Source organism: Tetrao urogallus (assembly GCF_951394365.1).
Source record: "Tetrao urogallus genome assembly, chromosome: 19".
NCBI classification, from domain to species: domain Eukaryota; kingdom Metazoa; phylum Chordata; class Aves; order Galliformes; family Phasianidae; genus Tetrao; species Tetrao urogallus.
In genome coordinates this window covers 6,398,330-6,417,224 of record NC_136832.1, presented here as the reverse complement: position 1 = coordinate 6,417,224, position 18,895 = coordinate 6,398,330, and the positions used below count along the sequence as shown (strand labels likewise).

Sequence of the window (18,895 nt, the reverse complement as noted above, 5' to 3'; positions counted from 1 at the left end):
GAGACACATGTAATGTCTGTTACTTTGAAGATTTTGACACACTGGGCAGCATGGTTTTGAAGAGGTTGCTGCTCTGTTGTTCCCAATGTTGTTTTGCAACTGTTGTCAAGGATGCCACTGATAATAACCATTTAAACATAATCACTGCTTTTGTGGCTCCGTCTTTGCCAAAGCCACAGAATTTTGGTACAGCTATTATTTAACTCTTGCATGTTTTCCTTACATTAGTCCATGTATGTGATTCAGGAGTTTACCTGTTTTTCACTGCTACCTGACTTAGATTGTCCGTGGCTGTAACAAAACAGGATGAAATACAGGAGCAGGGCCATGCTCTTGCTGTTACGATGGCAACTGTCGCAATGCATCCTCATGTTATCTGTGCTAAAATTTGACTGCCCCAGGGTTACTTTTTAATCAAATCAGAGAAGCTACACAGAGGTCTAATTTGGGAATTCAGTAACTACATTCCTGTGGCTCAGATAGGTGTCCTGACAAGATAAAGTAACTGGTGAAGTAAACTGAAGTAAACTGAGTATTATGCAGTTTGTCAATGGAAGCAAAGCATTTCTTTGCTGCCCTTTAATCATTATCTGGGCAGCCAAGATGTCACCATTCTGCCTGTCAGGTATCCTACTAGTTTTGCAAGCCGATGCTATCAAGGTGTTGCTTGCAGTTCCCCTGAAGCAGAGGTTTCTTAAAATGCAGCCTTGTGCCTCTGCCTTCATCTCCAGTTGGGAAGGTGATGCAAGCAGAGAATGGCTCATTCAGCAATCACTGGAAAAGCCATCAGGTTCTATTGTTCCTCAGCTCACAGTGCCCTGAGAGATTCTGAAGCAGCAAATCATGGGGACATCAGCTGCTCCAGCAGCGAGGAAGTCTGCTGGATGGACTCCTCTAAAATAATAATTAGGAAGTCCGTTCTTGCAAGCTTCATAGCTTGTATGTGAAATGTTTGTATGTTACATTCAACAGGTCAGAGCTGATAAAGCCTAGGTACAGCTTGGCCTCCCTTGGGCCCTTTACGTAGTGGAATTCAGGAGAAATTCCTGATAGTATTTGTTATTTGCAGACTAATATCTCTCTCCTGTGCAAACGATCTGTCATTTAGAATCGGACTGAAAATTTGCTGGGTGTCCTGTTAAGCAGTATCCCAGCAGCACCTGTGAAGCCCTACAGGCCACACTATGCAGTCTCAAGTTTCCAATCTGCAGATGGGCCAAAAAAACAAGACTACAAAAAACTGCTAATCTGCAGGAGCCAGCTGCTGCCCAGCTGAAAGGGGCAGCTCCTTGCTGGGCAGCTGTTCCTGCCCATACCTGCTCCTGTGGGCATCTGCCCCTGGTGCCATGGAGAAGAAGGGCAGTGAGGAGCAGCTCACTGGCACAGCTGTCTTGCGCTGTTTATTTTTAAGGGATTTGTGAAACAAAGAAGATTTGAGCTGTGATTTTTGACACACCCCTTGAGCTCAAGAAAGGCACGTTGGTGTGTCTGGCTCTGATGAACTGTATGAATAGCTGTTTGCTTAACAAGTCATTATATGCGTTGTTTTACAGTTAGCGTTTCTTACCCTTTATTCATAGCCTTTTCTGTGCTTTCTTTCTTTGTTTCTCCTGTCTCTTGCTTTCTCCCCCTCTGTTCAGCAGGCCTCCTATGCTGCCTCTTCTTTCCCTTCTGTCTCCTACTGTGTCCAGCAAACTAAAGTGCCCTTCACCCCCGAGGACACCGGTGCCGCTCAGGGCCTCACTATGTCAGTCTCTAACTCCTTTCTGAACCGGCACAGCTCCTTTCCTGTGCATTCGGTGAGTTGCTCTCCGTGCTTCTGTAACCTGTGTGTGTGTTTGTGCTGGTGATGAAATGCTCATCTGCAAGCCCGGTGCTAATGCTGCCAGTTCTGGGTGAGGTTCTATGGTGGGGGAGGGAGGGTTGAACTCGATTGTTGTAAGGCAGGTGATGAAAGCGGGGTGCAAATCTTGCTAACTGAAATACAGGGAAAATGTGGTTTTTGTGTCTGTGTTGGGGCTGGGAGGAGATCTGGCCTGGGTGCTCAGGCACTCTGCTTTGACCTGCTCACCCCCAGGCTGCCGGTGGCACTGCACAGCCTTTTTGTTCTGCTGCATAAGCCAGCCATGCGAATGCGCCTATTAAGTACTGCTGTGTGAGCCTGGCCTTCGGAGGAATAACGAGATGCCATCCTTGAAATAGATGGATTTAGCCAAATGCATGGAACAATGGATATGGCTCCTTAATTTTTTTTTCCTAGAAAATGGCCTCTGACATCATTCATGTCATATTTGCTTGTCTGCATCTCTTTGCATCTCCGTGGTCCCAAACAAGCTCAGATCTCTGAGTTGCACTGATGAGCAGTCAGAACCACAGGAGGAGCTGAAAATTATGTAAATTGAAATAAGAATAATCTTACAGCACTGCCTAAATGTATGATCAGCTGCTTAAATTAAATGGTAGCAACAACAGAGTGTTAATGTAATGAAATTAAATCTAACCATGGAATTCCAGTGGCTCAACAGTGTGGGAAGTGTTTGCATGTAGAACTGTCTGGTTGTGTTCTGATTGCCTGCATGATGATAGCTGAGAACAGACTTTTTTAACAGCAACGTGGATGTTTTGTAAATTACACTGATTTTGGAGATGTTATCAGGCAAGAGCAGGGAAAACTCAGAAATGCTTTAGTTTAATACTGAATATTTGAAAACTATCCTCCCACTCCGTCACTGCGTTTCAACATTTACTCATTCTCTAAAAATGACAGTGAAGCTGTGTGCTGGGCCTGAAGAAGGAAGTATTCAGGGACGAGTATGTTAATGCACATGCAGTGAATGAAGGCTGCTGGCTTCCTTTGGTGTGAGGGAGAGCAGTGTGGCATAACCTTGGGAGCAGGGAAGCTGAGGTTGTTGGGAAGGTGAAGGTTGGTGCTTGCAGAAGTGTGTGGAAAAAACAGTTTTAAGATTTGAACTAAGGCAAAAGTTCTTAACTGTGCAGTTCTCCGTTACACAGAACTGTAATCCAGATAAAAGCGTGTCGCTGGTTTTGTTTTAATTGAGAGGCTATAAATATGATACTGTAACGTTCTAAAAATACCTGGGCACTTCCACTTTTAGAAGTGTCCTGATTTAAGTGGTTACTGCATACTTAACCATTCTGAACTGTTCTGATCTTGATTCAGACTACGTTATTCTGAATATATTATTTGATGAAATGCTACAATCACATTAGAAAATCCTTACTCACTTCTGCAAGGATTTGGTGAAGGCAAGATGAATGGTTGAAGTATGAGTTGGGCAGTGCTCTGTCAGGTGCACAAAGAAAGTAAACTGAATTAAAAACGATGACTTAATTAATTAATGCCTTCAAATAATGGTAGTCTCGTGGTCGTGACAGGCAGAAAATGCTATTTTCACTTGACAGCGTCTCTTTGTCTCTGAGCTGCAAAATACCAATGTCCTTACATATTTCATAGCTGACCCATATAATACTATAACCGTGGTTTATCCCATTTTCCCCATCCCTAATGAGACAGCAATGTGAAACAGCTGTTAAGGCTTGGATCCCTCCCAGGGTGACACCCTGCGTTCTGCACTCAGCCGGACCAGAACTCTTCCTGTATTCTGCTCCTGGGCACTGCCTGTAATGATTGTTTCATGCAAAGGCTGCTGTGATCTGCACTGCACTCCTGTCGTTCTCATGTCTTCATTTTCCCCACTCTCGAGTGAGTGCTGATGGTGAGCAGTAGATGTGGTAAGAGCTGAGCATCAGCTATCCACTGCTCCCAGCAGTGGGGGTGGTGCCAGAGCACATCTTTCCCTAACAGCCAGCTCAGGAGCTGTCTTCCTGCATACCCAGATCATCAGTGGAGATGGACAGCAGGGGCAGCCCCACTAGATCTGTGTCAGTCTGTTCACGTGAAGGCAGCAGGAAGGCTTGAGCCTATGGCAGGGTTTGCATGTTAGCCCCCTGTGCCTGTGCACAAAGGGCTAGCTCCTTTCTGTTGCTTCACAGGGCTTAAAACCATCGTTTTCAGACAGGGTTCTTTACTTTTAATTTGTAATTTATGAATTTATTTTCCAGAATCCTGACTTGTTTTTCTTTCCCATCAGAGCTGCAGCCACTGCTGCAGTCCAGGAGCCACCACTGTTCTGTCTGCCCACTGATCATTCTTTTCCCTTCGTTGTGGGAAATTGTCTCACAGGTAATAGCTTGTACTGGATTGAGGCAGGTCTTGAGTGACTGGATCAGACCCTGTCAGTTTGCCAGGTTGGGTCCGGCATTCGTCAGCTCTGATTCACATCTGGCTTCTGTGGCAGCAAGGCTCACATTCATAGCATGGGCTGTAAGGACGTCCAGCATCGTCTTCCCCACTGTCACACGATCAAATCTTCCATTGCTGGAACAACTGGGTTGTACCAGGAGCATTGTAGGGATTTCCACCTTCCCACCTCTTCTGAAAGCAACTTTATTTTGTTGGACAGTGGGGAAAGAGGTGCAGCAGGGAAGCATCCACCTTGGTAACTGTCTGCAGTAGTTTCTCTACAGCGGATCACATCCCTCCCTTCTCAGCTCCTTGTGCTGTTGACTGGAGGTGGCTGGGCAGATGTCCCAGAGGCAGGAATCAAATCTCCTGGCTTCCTGGCAGCAGGGAACTGCACTGACAGAAAAAATCAGTCAGGAACTGAGATACGTTGCTATCTCTCCACGTTTTCCACCAAAGACTGCAGAAAGGCTTTCATTCACTTACAGCAAGGAAGTTTTCTTTGCTGAAACAAGGGGTGTACTTGTTCATCTGAAGCATGAAACCAGCACCAATGGAAAACTGGCTGTATTTCCACTGTGGAGAAACATCTTACCTTTCTCAAAATGCTGTTTTGTCTTTTGTTTTCCTTTACATTAAGGGCCATTTCCAGTAAACTTCTGGGGAGCTGAATTGGCCACCCAGTTCCAACAGAAGGTGCAAGTGATTTCCTTATGAAAACTCTTAATTCAACACTTCTGCTTTCACTTCTTCCCGCATATCTTCAGCAGATTGAGAAAATGCACAGAAAATTCACAGCAACTGCTTTTCTTCCTTGTGTGTGCATTAAAGCCTGCTCGAGAAGAGGCGGGTCAGATAAGTGCTTAAAGATGCTCGCCATTCAGACATGTGCTCTGCATGTTTTCCCTGCCTTGCTTCTGTTTGTAGCTCCGTTCCATTTGCTGCCCAGACTGCAGCTCCGGTCTTCACCAGGGGCTGAGTTATTTTGGCTCATTTATTGGTTTGATGGTGGGAGCCATTATGAAATCAGGACCATGAGAACACAGTGTGTTGATTCCTTTCTGTCCCAAGCAGGATTTGGCTCCTTAGTTTGGAGTAAAGAGAAGGAGAAAACAAGCTTTGCATCCATGTAACCAGCTCTTGAGTGTTAAGCATTGTTTTGCCTTTCCTGTTTTGTTTTCCTCCTGCATTTCTGTTTGTTCCCACTGCAGGTTGATGTGGGATAATAGTGCTGTTGTGTGCCGACATCACCTAATCCTGCTTGTGAAAGTCACTTCCCTCTGTGGTTTATGTTTATTTTACACTACCTGTCCCTGTGGAGGCCTGTGGAAGCAGTCCCCTGGGGGGACCAGGCCATATATCACGGTTTCTGTATGGCTTTTTAGGAGCCTTGCCTTCATCTCCATGCTCTGCCTTTGCAAGATCTGACTGCTAGATATGGTGGTATTGCTTACAAGGTAAACAGGAGCTGAAGCTGTAGTTGTGATCAGATTGAGTTCTGATAGTTTCAGGAGAGATGCACGATAGCACGATCAGCAAGTTTTGCCAATGTTTTCATTCCCCCCACCCATTTTCACTGCATTCCAGTTAATTAGAAATTTGGATTTTGTATTTTCTCATACAGAAGCCAGGAGAGCCTTTCCCAAGGGAACAGAAAACCTCATCCATCCATCTGCTGTGCTGACCATTCTTTAAAAATAGCAACATCAACCGTGTGACCAGGTCAGAGGCTGTGCTGAGAAGCATTCAAGCAGGAGGAGTTGCTGCCTTTCCTGTGGCAGCGCTTGAAGCCGTTCTTTTGGCAGCTTGTGTTTCCACCCATTCATTGTAGGAGCACTTCCTTCCTCATTAGCAAAAGTACCTGGAAGCCCAGAATTGTGTCATGAGATAGGAAGTGTTTTCCAATGGTTGTCTGTGTAATTATATTCTTAGGGTGTAGCTTTATACAGTGCCCAGTGTTTGTGCACATAGTTCTCTCCTGTTAGAATTTGGGCACTCAGTTCTGGCGTGCTGCCCACGTCTCTCTCTTAATAGCATTAGCAGAGGAAACCTAAAAGGTTGATCCCTTCCTCTGATAGCTTCTTGTTTTGGGAGTCGGGTGCTCTATCTGATCTGGGAGTGTCTGGCAGGATCGCAGTTAATTTGGCAGGAGTCAGTAGGGTGACAGAGAAGGCTCTGCTTAAAAGGTAAGAACTGTGGCTGCTGATGCTTCAGATGCTCTGACAACCGTTTGAGTTCAGCTCTGAATTTAGGAAGCAGATTGCTGTTACAATCAGCAGCTGCCTATGAACACCCTTTCTCCCTGATCCCAGGGCCGAGTGGATGTTGAGTAAGGTTTCTGTTAGAGTGTTTATCTCCTGCCATCTAACCCAAATAAACGTTCCTAACGTCATTGACCTTTGGGGCATCCTGTAACGCCCCTCTTAATGATGGAAGGCTGTTCTGAAACAAACAATCAAAGGCAGCAAATTGAAGATGTTGAAAGATGCCATCTCTGGAAGGGCTGTGTGTGCCATGCTGCTTTCAGTGCATGTAAACTGTCAGGTCTGGACAGGCTGCCTTCCTGCTGCTCCCAGGAGATTGCTCTGAACTCAGAGCGCTCCTTGTGGAAATGCTTCCCAAGTGATGGAGCTTTATCTAAATCTGCTTCAGTGGGGAGAGGGGAGGGATCTCTCCCTGCTCTCTCTTCTTCCCTGTGCTGGCCATTTGCTGTCACAGGTCAGAATCCCTCATGACGGAAGACTTAACAGCAGTTGGAAAGAGGAAAATGTCTTTTCTCAAGGGATTTGGTTGCTTTCTAGCTTCTCAAAGATTATTTTGAAGTTCTTCGCTGAAAGCAAAGTCATGGAGTTGGAGGTCATGCAGCCATAGCTGAGGCCTTGCTGACCCTGCAAAAAAACAGAGAAAAAATAAGCACTGATTTGCTTCTAAGATAAACCGTTGCCTCTGATTTTGTGGAGGGCAGAGGACTGGTTTCATTCCAACAGTTGTCTTGAATGGACTCTCCCCTCCCAAAATAAGCCTGGCTTTTATGGGATGATAGGGCTTCTCAGGGCGGTGCACCTCCCAGACCCCATGGCAGCAATTCCTGCTGCAGCTGCTGGCTGGGCTGGGCTGGGTGGGCACAGCAGGAATGGTGCCATATGGACCTCATCTCCACCGCAGGGTGTTTTTCCACTTTCAAAGTATGCTGCATTCTTGGCTCTTGTCCCAGCATGGCTGCATAGCTGGAATTCCTGGGCTGCTTGAGCAGGAGGAAGGAGGGGTCTTCCTGGCTGCTTTCTGCGAGATGCAAACAGTACAGAGAGACTGGAAGTTGAGAACAGCTTGGCTAATCAATGCCAGCACACCAAAGGCTTTTCTGTGCTGTTCCCTTCCTTTAGCAGCGAGCTGAGAGCATGCCTGCATCATTTAGTGATTGTTTGTGGGTCACACTGGGTCTCATCGCTGGGGCAGCAGATTGCTGAGCAAGTTCTCGAGAGCCATTGCAGTGTGTTGGTGGGAGATGCGTGTGCTCCATCCACTTTGCTCCTGTTCTTTTTCTGAGGGGTGAGCCTGGGACTTGGGGCATTAGTTGGCATGTTAGCGCCAGTGAGATCATGAAATACCAGGGAGACAGGGCAGGCATAATGAATCTGCTGAGCCAAGATGATGTCATGAGCCCAGAGTCTTACCAGGGATTTAGTGTTTTGTGCCATGCAAGTGAAAATGAATAAATGTAGAGCATTTATCCAGGCAGAAAGTAAATACAGAGATTAGACTTGTCATTGTTACTGAGGCAGCTCCAAAAGCAGACGGTGTCCCTGGAGCCAGGGCTACTCAGCCATGAAGAAATGGGCAGGAAGAGAGAGGAGCCTGCCCTAGCACCCGTCTCCTTTTAGCCACAGGCATGCGGTAGGGATTTGCATTTTGATTATTCTTCAGTAGTCTTTTAAGCTCTCTTTCCAAAGCATCTCACTCTGCTCCTCTGTATTATGGCCGTGAGTTGCATTGGGTGCACAGGGAGCGCTGCCAGAGCTGCAGCACGACGGAGGGGAGCTGGAGGATTGAGCTGGTAGAAGGTAAAGTCTGGCCTCTGACCTTTGTTTCCTTTCCTGCTTGTAGTGGAGAAACTTCTGTTCCCAGGCTAGGAGTCTGAGGCGATTCTCAGTTCAAATTTTTAAGCTCATATATTGTAGAGAAGGGAGAAAAATACCACCACCAAGCTGGGTGTTGCTGCAAGGTGCAGGTGATGGACCGAGCTTTGGTTCTTACCAATTTAATTCATTTCTCCTGAATTTTCCAATTCATGCTTTTGTTTCCCTTTCTTCCTTTACTCTGTCACTTTTCAGCAAGCTGAGCTGCTTGGGAGCTGTGTAGTGCAAGAGGTTATTCACTCAGAGGGTGGTGAGGCACTGGAACAGGCTGCCCAAGGAGGCTGTGGATGCCCCATCCCTGCAGGCATTCAAGGCCAGGCTGGATGTGGCTCTGGGCAGCCTGGGCTGCTGGTTGGCGATTCTGCACATAGCAGGGGGGTTGGAACTGGATGAGCATTGTGGTCCTTTTCAACTCAGGCCATTCTGTGATTCTCTGATTCTGTGATATTGCTCCAAGCAACCACCACAGCTCCACAGCTGTATTTCAGCCTGGGTTTGGGATGACACGGTTATTCCTTCCTTCAGTCCACAGGGCTACAATTCAGATCTCACTAGTGACCGAGGTCTACAGGCTGTAAGATAAACTCCCCTCCAGCAGGTTTATGATTGTTGTCTTTTCATTATTTATTTTTCTGGTGGGTGTCAGCTGTGTTCTGTTCTTGTTTTGTAGTCACCCTGATGGCACATCTTACTAGCACCAGATGTTAAAAGGCAGAGGATTGCTCATGTTTTTCTTGGCAGCATACTCCCACTGCACCCTGCTTAATATTATCAGAACAGTAATCTGATGATTAGGAGAGATGGTGAAATGAAGCTTTATGTAGATGATCTCCTTTCATCTCTTCAGCTGACTCTTGGAGGCACTGCATTAAAGGATTGGTTTGATAAGGAATTCAGGGCTCCTGAGGGCAATTATCATTTTTACTCCCAGTATTTCTCAGATGGAAAGGACTGAAAGCATCTCCTGCTGTAATCTCCTTTATCCTTCAGCGTTGCTCTGAAGGCACAATCCAGTCACCCCTCACTGTGAACTGTGTATTCTGGAACGGTCTTGACACAGTAGCTGTTAAATTACAGGGCTGGAGCAAACGGCATCTTAAATTGGGATCCAGTGGAAAATCCCAGCAAAGCAGAAAGCCCTCAGAGTGCTTTTCCCTGCTGAGATGCTTCCAGCACACTCACAGCCGTGGTTTCTGTATACCTTCGCATCCCTTCAGCCAGTCTGGTGCTGTCCAGGTGTGCTCTGTTGCTCACTGCTGCAGCACCAGGTGTCCCTCCGTGCTGACCACCCCATTGCCACCATCCATGCTGCCCTGGGCTGCTGTTTGTGGAAGGGCTCACCTCACCATCAAACTTGCCCGCCCAGGTAACAATTCCTGCTCTGACACGTGGAGGAGAAAATAAGGTTGCCTCTGTTCAGGGCTGCCTGTGGGCACGGAGGTGCCTTTGTTAGAATTACCTTGTGCTGTCACTGCTAAGCTGCCGCTGATCTAATCACTTTTTCTCTTGTCTGTCTCCTTCCTTTTCCCATCTTCTTTGTTTTTGTGTTGTGCATCTCTGCGTCCCCGTAGTACAAGTCTGTGTTTAGGTCCTACTCGCAGGACTTTGTGCCTCACAACCAAGTCTCCGTACCTCCTTTCCTGTCTTCTACCTCCTCCTCCTGCTCCACCGCACCCTTTCCGCCCGTCCACCCGTCTCCGAGCTCTGACCTTGCAGTGCCAGCCACGGCCAGCCCGTCTCCCAGCACTGGGGATGTGCCAAACTCCTCTTCGCAGGAGAGCAGCTTTAACGGGAGTGCTCCTGTCTGCCTTCCTTCTGAAACCTCTCTCACTGATTCTCTGCAGACGCCTTCGGTGAGACTATCCAAAGAGGTGATCGTGTGCACCTTAACGCAAGGCCGGGCTTGTTTTTGTTTTAAAGGAATGTCACTTGTGTTAATACTTGTGATTTGGTTTCCAAACTTGCGTGTGAATGCAGAGAGAGTTTTCTGTACAAAAGCGATGGCTGTAAATCTGAGCAACCCCACAGGTTTGAGAGGTTGGAAACATAAAATGTCAAATGCTGGTGAAGGGGAGAGGAAGAGAAGTTGCTATAGCTTCCTGCAATTGTGATACAAATCAGAGGAAGGTAAAGGAGTGCTTGGCGAGGTTGGCTCCCAGCAGTGCTTCACATCCTGCAGGAGCTGCATCTCTGCTCTCCTGCTCCCTGAGTCCCTGGTGAGCCCCAGGAGCAGTGACTTAGCTCAGCTCCGCACTCTCCTTACATAAGCCACAACTTTCTGTGGGCTTCTGCTGTCCCCAGCTGCCAGCACTGCTGGCACTCAGTGCAAAGTGTAACGCAGTGCTGGAGTTGGGCTGAAAGCTGTTTCCTCAGTTCAAGGTCCCTGGTTGGTTTAGCAGGCCAGTAGGCAGGTTACTTCTTTAAGCACCTCATTTACAAGGCAATGTCTCATCTGTGTGTTGCAAAACCTACGGTTGATGGGATCAGAACCTCAACTCTGCCTCTTCACAGTACTGAGAAGAGGGACATACACCACAGAAATCAGTTTTTCACCTTTTAGACCTGACCTTGCTGTTGCATCTTTGTTGTTTCGGGTCCTTGTAAGCACCCAGCAGCCCTCAAGTCTGGCTCAGCCTGGCTCCTCAGGGCTGGCAGCGGCACAATGACGCTTGTGCTCAGGCTCTGAACGCTTAACAGCTGCACGCTGGATGTCCTCATGTGCACTGTGCACCTGCACAGCTCCCATAGCAGCTCTCGCTACGCAGTGCCTGCTGCTGTCCTGCTGCAGCTCAGGGCCTTCAGGACAGTCCTTGAGAACTCTGTGGTCACCTCTGGGAACGTGCAGCTGGAGGACGGGCTGCCACCTCGGTGATGGCACCGCAGGGCGCAAGTGCTTGCTACCAGCCAACGCTGCCCAGGGGCACCGTCACGTATTTCCTTTCATCCTGTCTCCCCTAGAATGAAAACGCCAGTGAGGAGGCTGGTGAGGGTGAATACGTCAATCTGTATTCCTCTGGCCAGAGCAACGGGGAACTCCCTCATGCTGGAGGAGTAAGTAACCGGGAGAGGCCACGCTCTGGGAAGGGGCTGCCTGGTGCATGCTGAGCTCACACTGTGGCCCGGCCCCTGCACACCCCGGGGTGCCCTGTCCCCTTGCTGGTGGCCCCTTCGCTTGCCCTCTCCTGGCTTGCAGGCTTCGGTGGCCTCCTGTTCTGATGCTGAGAGCCCCGGCAGGATGGAGGGATGGCTTTGCCTTCCTCTGTGGCCCATTTGTGCTTTGCTGTTTGTTTGGAGCTGCTTGCGTAAGGTTCCCTTTTAGAGAGCTGCACTCTGACCAGCACGGTCTTCTGTCTGTGTTTACTCTTGTAATCGCTTTGGCTTTCCTATTTCAATAAATAAAGCCTTGTGCTCCCCTTTTTTAATTCTTATTTTTCCTTCCCCACTTGGGTACGAGATGATTGATCAACAGCACCATAACCACGCACTGCTTCTTCCTTCCCTCCAGCCTCCTATCTGAGCTGTTGCCTTGAGATGGGACATGCCCCATGGCAGGGAGGTGCCACCTTCCTGCTGTGTCACCCTGAGCTCTGTGCTGCTCCCTTTGCCAGCCCTCACCTAGAGTGGCCCATCTGCAGGATGTTTCCAAAGCCTTTATCCCTGCTGGCATTAAATATCCAAGGAGACGGTGCCCCCATCATTCCCCTTCATTAGGACAGCCCCAGCCCTCTGGGCAATCACTGACTGATTCTTAACTTGGAAGCAAAGGACTTTACAGATAGATGCAGCCTGGAGAAATTCCACAGGCGCTGACAAATCTCAGCTCCCCGGTGCACCTTCCCCACCAAAGCTGGGCAGGGTTAGAGGTGCTTTCAGTCCTGTCAGTTCAGTGGATGGAATGTCCAAGGATCGCTTTGCATGATGTTAAGTAATTCTGAACTCCAGCACTGTTAGATTAATATCCCCATTTGCCATTCATGGCTGTTTCTCTCTTTAATAAACGGCTAATTTAAAGTGCTGCAACTCTATTTTCTCCGAGCTGTCCACCTGCTGTTCCATGCTGTGTTCGGGTGGTTCTGCTTGTTTGCATTAGCCTCATTTCCACAGCCATGAATTGTGAAGTGGAAGCGTTCCATCATTGTGTGAGCTCTTCTGATGGAGGAGAAGGGAGTAGGAAAGGCACTTTGCATCCCCCCCCTCCCCAAGGCAGTCTGGTCTTTTGGGGGTTTGTAACTGAGAGGGGAACTGAAACTGGAGAGCTTGGAGCTGGCTGTGTCCATTCTGATTAAAGCAGAAGGCAAGTGTATTTCAACAGTAAGGGCTGGGAAAAAAAAAGCAATGAGAGAGTTAAAATTCAAGACAACAGCTGACTTGTGTTGTAACTTTCAGCATCATTTCACAACGTTAAAGGCAAACAATACTAATTACACTAGTCTCCAGAGATGGTCCCAAATTTCCTATCTAATTAACTTCTGTGTTTTCCTGGCATTTGGCAGTAACTTGCATCAATCTTTAACTGCTCTGAAGGAATTTACAGCAAAGAGCCGTTTAGAGGCAGTAAGACTGTAAATGCAGGCTTGGCTGTGGTGCAGGATCCAGGACAAAAGTGAAAAGCTTCCTTCTCTTTGCAGGAATCTCCCTCTGTCAAAGACGGCCATTCCAAAGACTCCACTTCAAACAGCAGTGCCATGGGGAAGGAAGGCAAAGATGGTGCTGAGAGGTGAGCCTGGCTCCCCTGTTACAGCTGCTTCCCTGCTTGGAGGTGTGCAGAGCACCAGCAATGTTCCTCTCTCCCTTTCCTCTGCTAGGGCTCATTGTGGCTGCCTCTTCTGCCCCCAGCCCTTCAGGTTTTAAGCCTATTCAGTTGAGTTCTTTTGCACAGTGGCAGAGCAGTGGGATCCTACTGCAGAAGGAGGATCAAGGCAAGATGTCATTAGTTAACTCAGCAAGCCAGTAGGGGTTAATGCAGCCTGTGTTTGTCATTGCAAGGCCATCTAATTGGCAGTCCTGTCAGAGACACTGGCTGCTCCCTCCTGCTTCCAGGGAAACATGAAAAAAGTCTGTGTCACTGCTGGGAAATAGTCTTCAAGAAGGGAATTTCTTCCTAACCCTGCTAGCTAAAGGCTGGCAGAGGCCCCAGAGCAGGAGTCTTTATGTCCCTTCTAATGCTCTTAGCTATCATTTGCCTATGTAAATGAAGAGGTGCAGGCTGTAACAGATGGGCTTCAGTAGGAGTGGAGTGAGTGCTTCCCTGCTGCTCGAGATTGCTCTTCAATTGCATTTCTGAGGCAAAAATAGAGAACAGCATTGTTTTGTGTGTGACAGTCAACTTCCCTCCTCCTTTTTTCTGCAGTTGGTTTGAGGGTTTTAATCCCTGCAGTGAAGGAGGCAATACAGCAGTGCTCTGCAAAGCTCAGTGCAGATTGTTGCACCAAATTCTGACCTGTGCCTGAGGAAAGCTGTAAGGGATGTGCACTTTTTTCATTTTCTTATGAATGCAGGCATCAAGAAAGTGCCCAGGTGCAAGAGCACCTGTCTGTGGAGTAATGTGCACCAAAATAGTGGTCAGGATGCCAAATCTTCCTGCAGAAAGAGTATATATATGTGTATATATATATATATATAATTTTTTTTTGTCAGATCACAGCCCATAGCAGCAGCATTTGGAGCATGTTTAGTCTCTGTACATTTGAGGGAGGGCTTAGATTTGTGTGCACTAATAATCTGGTGAATTAAGGAGATGTGAAAGTGTGTATTCATGCAGGGCATGGTAAAATCCTTTGTGCCTGAAATCCAGGCAGGTCCTAAAGGTTGGTTTGTTTTTCAAGTGGTGCATAAAGTAACAGAGTTACTGCTAGACCTGTAGGCTTGTTTGCAAAAGCTTTACCTCCAGGCCTTCTGTGTGCTTACTGCTACTTAGTGAGGATCTGTTCACTGAGAGCTCAGGTGGACTCAGCACCTCGGTCATCAGATGGACGACGACACTGATGGTTGTTTGCCTGTTTTTTACAGGCAGCAGCAGTCACCAGATGCTTTGGAATCGTCACAGCTGGAGGAAGAGGTGGATGAGCTCTCCCTTATCGACCACAGTGAAATTATGGCTAGGTTAACACTGAAGCAAGAGGTGGGCTCCTTCGGGGTGTTGTTCATGTTCTTTGGTTTATATTCTACCGAGAGCTGATTTTCTGAAGGCATGGTTAGCATGTTTCCCAAACAGGACATTGCGTTACTGATGGAGAAGCCAATGTAAGAAGTGACTTTGTTTCTGGCTTGGGTGCATTCCCAGACACCGTTGCTTACTATGCTCTTCAACCAAGCTGTTTTTTCATGCAGCTTGAGGGAATACACAAGCTTTTGAAGCTTTCAGATTTATCAGGGGCTATTCTGAACAATAGAAAGAACTTGTCACTTACTGACACTTTAGAAGTGTTCTTTGGGCAGCTGAGAGAGAGAATGAGAAGCTGTTGCTGATTCCATAAGTAGTATTTTATGTGTCTTGCCAGAGAGTCACTTGAATTCACATTTTAGAAATAGCTGCTCAATGGCTGCAAGTCTGTCGGTTTTTTTCCAGTGTTTTGCATATTAAAATAACAGGTTTAGGTAAGGGAAGCCAGGCACAATTCCAGTCTGACCTGCAGGAATATTTCCATCAGCTTTAAAAAAAAACACACAAAAACAACAGTGATTGCTGATCGTTTTGGAGTAGCAGATCTGCGTCAGCCCTTAACTTTTTTCTTCCTTTTTTCTTCCTTTATGGTCTGCATATTATAAACAATAGAGTACTGCTCCTGCACCCCATTTCCTGCAGCGTGGGAACCACTGACTGACTGATATCTGAGTTCTGCATATTTTCAGTTGCAAATAGCAGGAGCTAAAAGAAGGATGTTCTCAAAGCAATGAGGCAGGGGTCAAGGAGTTAGCAGGGCTGTTCTTCTGCTCCTGGTTATTGGATTGCTTCAGGTGACCTCCAGCCAAATAGTTCCAGATTAGGGAATTAACTTGCTAGGTTTTTGATGTTCCAGGGGCATGCAAGTTGAATGCACGACCTCTCACCCCACAGCCACTGTGGTACATGATCCTGCACTTTGAGACAGTTCACACAGAGCTGCTGTTCTGTTAATGGTCTTTTGGGAGCATTTGGGAGTCTGGGATATTTCTCTTCATTCTTCTGTGGCCAGAAGGTTCAGCTTTCACTGTGCTTCACAGCCTGGTTTTAAGGAGTCAAAGGCCCTGAGTGGTAATTGACCCAAATCCTCATCTGGGACACCAAATGTTTGACTCAAATTCCAGGATTAGCCCAGCACTTTGAGATCGTGCCCCAACTTGAGCTGCAAACAGTGCCAGGAACAGTGTGTGCTCTGCCAGTTAGTGCTGAGTTTGAGCCCCAGAGATGGTAAACCAGACCGGAGCTTGGGTTGTGTGTAAAGCACCTCTGTTCTCATTGCAGGGAGATGATGGGCCAGATGTCCGCGGAGGATCTGGAGATATTTTGTTGGTGCATGCAACGGAGACCGACAGGAAAGGTACAGGGGATGCCCCGAAACAAAGCTGGGGAGTATGACCTGATGTGGGCTTTTGCTGCTGGGCTTCTGCACCTCTGTGGTGTGAGCAGTTACGATGTGACTCTTGCTGCTGGACCAGGGTGGAGAGCTCTGCATTAATCATCCCCTGAGTTGCAGGGGGGATTGTGCTTATCTTTGGTGAAACAGAGGTAAGCTGGATAAGCGCCTGGTCATTCCATTTAACAGCAGGGCTGGAATTAACTCCTCATGGCCCTGGAGCCAGTGGAACTGCTGCCATGGTGTCTCCAGGCCTGCTGAGGGCAGATGTTGTCTTCTGAAAGTGCAGAAGTGATGGGGGTTTTTGTACCCGTGGCCATCAGGCAGCCTGGTGGCACTGCTGCCACCCCCTCCTCACTGCTGCCACCCCCTCCTCACTTCCTCATCCAGCTCTGTACCACTACCCCTAGACCAGGGCAGGGAGGGGATTTACTGCATGTGAAATGAGATGTGGAGGAGAGAGCCAGGGGTGGCAGCTCCTAGCTCTGTTTGTTGCAGCCCCGCTCTCAATCCAGCCCCAGTCACCACCCACGTGGAGCAGCTCCTTTCTGAGAGCTGTGACACACACAGTCGTTGCAGCATTTCCAGAGAGTGATTTTGAATCTGCCAAATGCATTTGTGCTGATGGCCTTTAACCAGAATTGATCTCCTTATCTCCTGGGATGCAAGGCGAAATGTTCTAACCCTCTGAACCACTCAGCTCTCATATTTTAGAGGTTTGATAGCCAAAGGGGAGATATCTTTCATGTGCATTTTTAAATGGCAGCTCTTATGCTGTAGCATAAGGTGTTTCCAATTACTTACAGCACCATTCAGCTAGCAGGAAAATCCTTCCCTTGGCAGATATATTTCCCTATTTACGTCAGGCATCAAATCCAGGCACAGAGGACCAAAGTTAGGAGCATACTAGAGAGAAGGAGGCAATTCATTGCCCTGTGGTTAGATAAGTACATTAAAAAAAAATCTAAATGGAAATGCCCCATGTACAAAAGCCGAAACTGGAATAGAGAAGCTCTGATTTACTCTTGCTGTTCTCCAGAACAAGCATCACATTGGAAGAACTTCCCCACTGTGTTTAAAGACACCACTTGACAAAGGGATGTGTGCTCAACCACCAGTTCCTGAATGGGGAGCTCAGAGGAGGCTGCAGGCAGTGAGGTGAAGGCTGTGGAGAACCTCTCGAGATGAGGAAAAAGCAGAGCAGGATTCTGAATGCACAGCAGGACAGGGGGAGAGGATGGGCAGAGGGGGAGCGGTGCATTTCTCAGGGCAGTCGCACAGCTCAGCCTTGCATGCTCTGCCAAGCTGCTGATCTGAGTGGAGCACGGAGGAATTTGTGCTATGCTAACCCAGTGTTTGGGTGACTGAGAGGGTTAATGAATTAAGCTTACAATGAGAAGAATTCAGGGCTTGTAAATCAATCAGCCAAACAGCACAGAGGGGTACAGTTAAGAGGCTTTCCTTTAAAGATGAATTTCTTGGCAGCTTTGAGTGCCAGAGCAGACCAGCTGTATTACCTCACGTTGCCTTTTGGGCAGATGGGAACCCAGAATAAATGCAACTCCACGCCCTGCTGCATGATGCTTCTTGTCCATTTGAGTTTTCTAAAAGAGCTAAATGGAATAAGGGATGAAAGGAGGCTTGTGGTCTTTGGGATCAAAATCCATGGTCAGTTAAGTGCTCGCAGCCGCGTGCGAGTGCAGGATTACAGCTGGAGCAAGCCTAGGGCTCACCCCTGACATGACCACCCAGCCTCCAGCTTTACAGCTTACATCTGATCGCTTTAGCCAAGAGCCAGCAGCACGCTCTGCTTTCAGAGCACGGGGAAGAAGCATCTCTGTATCTGCACAGATGCACTATCCACAGCATCACTGTGGAAGAAGCATCACTGGAACAGGCTGCCGAGGGAGGTGGTGGAGTCTCCTTCTCTGGAGATGTTCAAGACCTGCCTGGATGCCTACCTGTGCTACCTGGTGTAGGGAACCTGCTTTGGCAGGGGGGTTGGACTCGATGATCTCAGGAGGTCCCTTCCAACCCCTACAGTTCTGTGATTCTGTGGTTCTGTGATCTCTGTGAGGCTGCTGCCAAGAGGAGCACTGCAGGTAGCGACGCACGGCTCTCACATTGTTCCCTGCTTTCCCACCCTTCCCTGCACAGTGGGCTCACGTTCTGACATGTGGGTGTAGGTGTGGGGTGCTCCCTGTCCTGGTGGAACGTGCACAGCCAAGCCTGGGCAGGCCCAGCAGGAGCCTTCCCCTGTGGGTGCTGCTGAGCCTCTCCAGTGGTTGCAGCGGGGCAGCAGGGCAGCGTGCCATCCCACTGCAGATGCTGACTGCAGCACAGCTTGGTTTGATATCAGGCCTAATTAACTTCCATTTTGATCACATGGCAGCATTCGTGTCGTGGCAGGGTCACACACGGGGCAGAGTCAGTTTTTGCTGTGCAATTTACTCCTTTGGTTGAAAATAATCAGATATTTACGCTGCCCTGAGGCAGACTTCCTGGAATACAGCAAGGGCAGAGAGGCTGCAGCACCAAGCCATCACACTGAAATATGAGTGTTCCTGTTCAGGAGGGAAGTGACTGTCTTCTGCAGGGCTCTGTGCTGGCTGAGCAGTAAAGGCAGAGCAGGCACCCACCTCTCATTGTCAGATCTTCTCTTTAAAGCATCCCCAGGGCTTTCAGCACATTTGAGTTTGACCTGTTACTACAGTTCCTGTCCCACAAACAGGTGTGTTTCACCAATCCCTTTGGTGGTCGCATAAGCTTGAAAGCAAATTGAAGTACTGCAAATGGGAGCCAGCCTAGGGGACAGGGCAGCTCCTGCTCTTGTGCCTAAGGGTCCATCTGCTGGTGAGAAACAACAGCACAGCTTTGCTGTACGGCTCATCCTTGTCAAAATGTGTCTGTGTCGGTGTCCTCTTTCTGTGAGGCTGGAT

The 18,895-nt window shown here is 48.1% G+C and overlaps 1 protein-coding gene across 1 annotated transcript in view; it reads left to right on the top strand.

Annotated features, from left to right (window-relative positions):
- Positions 1-18,895, top strand: part of RAPGEF1 (Rap guanine nucleotide exchange factor 1) — a gene marked incomplete at both ends in the record, with an annotated part of 74,595 nt that overhangs the window by 50,243 nt on the left and 5,457 nt on the right. Inside the window, 8 exon segments of the mRNA XM_079544701.1 lie at positions 1,641-1,799; positions 9,478-9,713; positions 9,715-9,766; positions 9,972-10,253; positions 11,359-11,451; positions 13,029-13,117; positions 14,410-14,521; positions 15,845-15,920. Coding sequence (XP_079400827.1) covers positions 1,641-1,799; positions 9,478-9,713; positions 9,715-9,766; positions 9,972-10,253; positions 11,359-11,451; positions 13,029-13,117; positions 14,410-14,521; positions 15,845-15,920 — 1,099 coding nt within the window.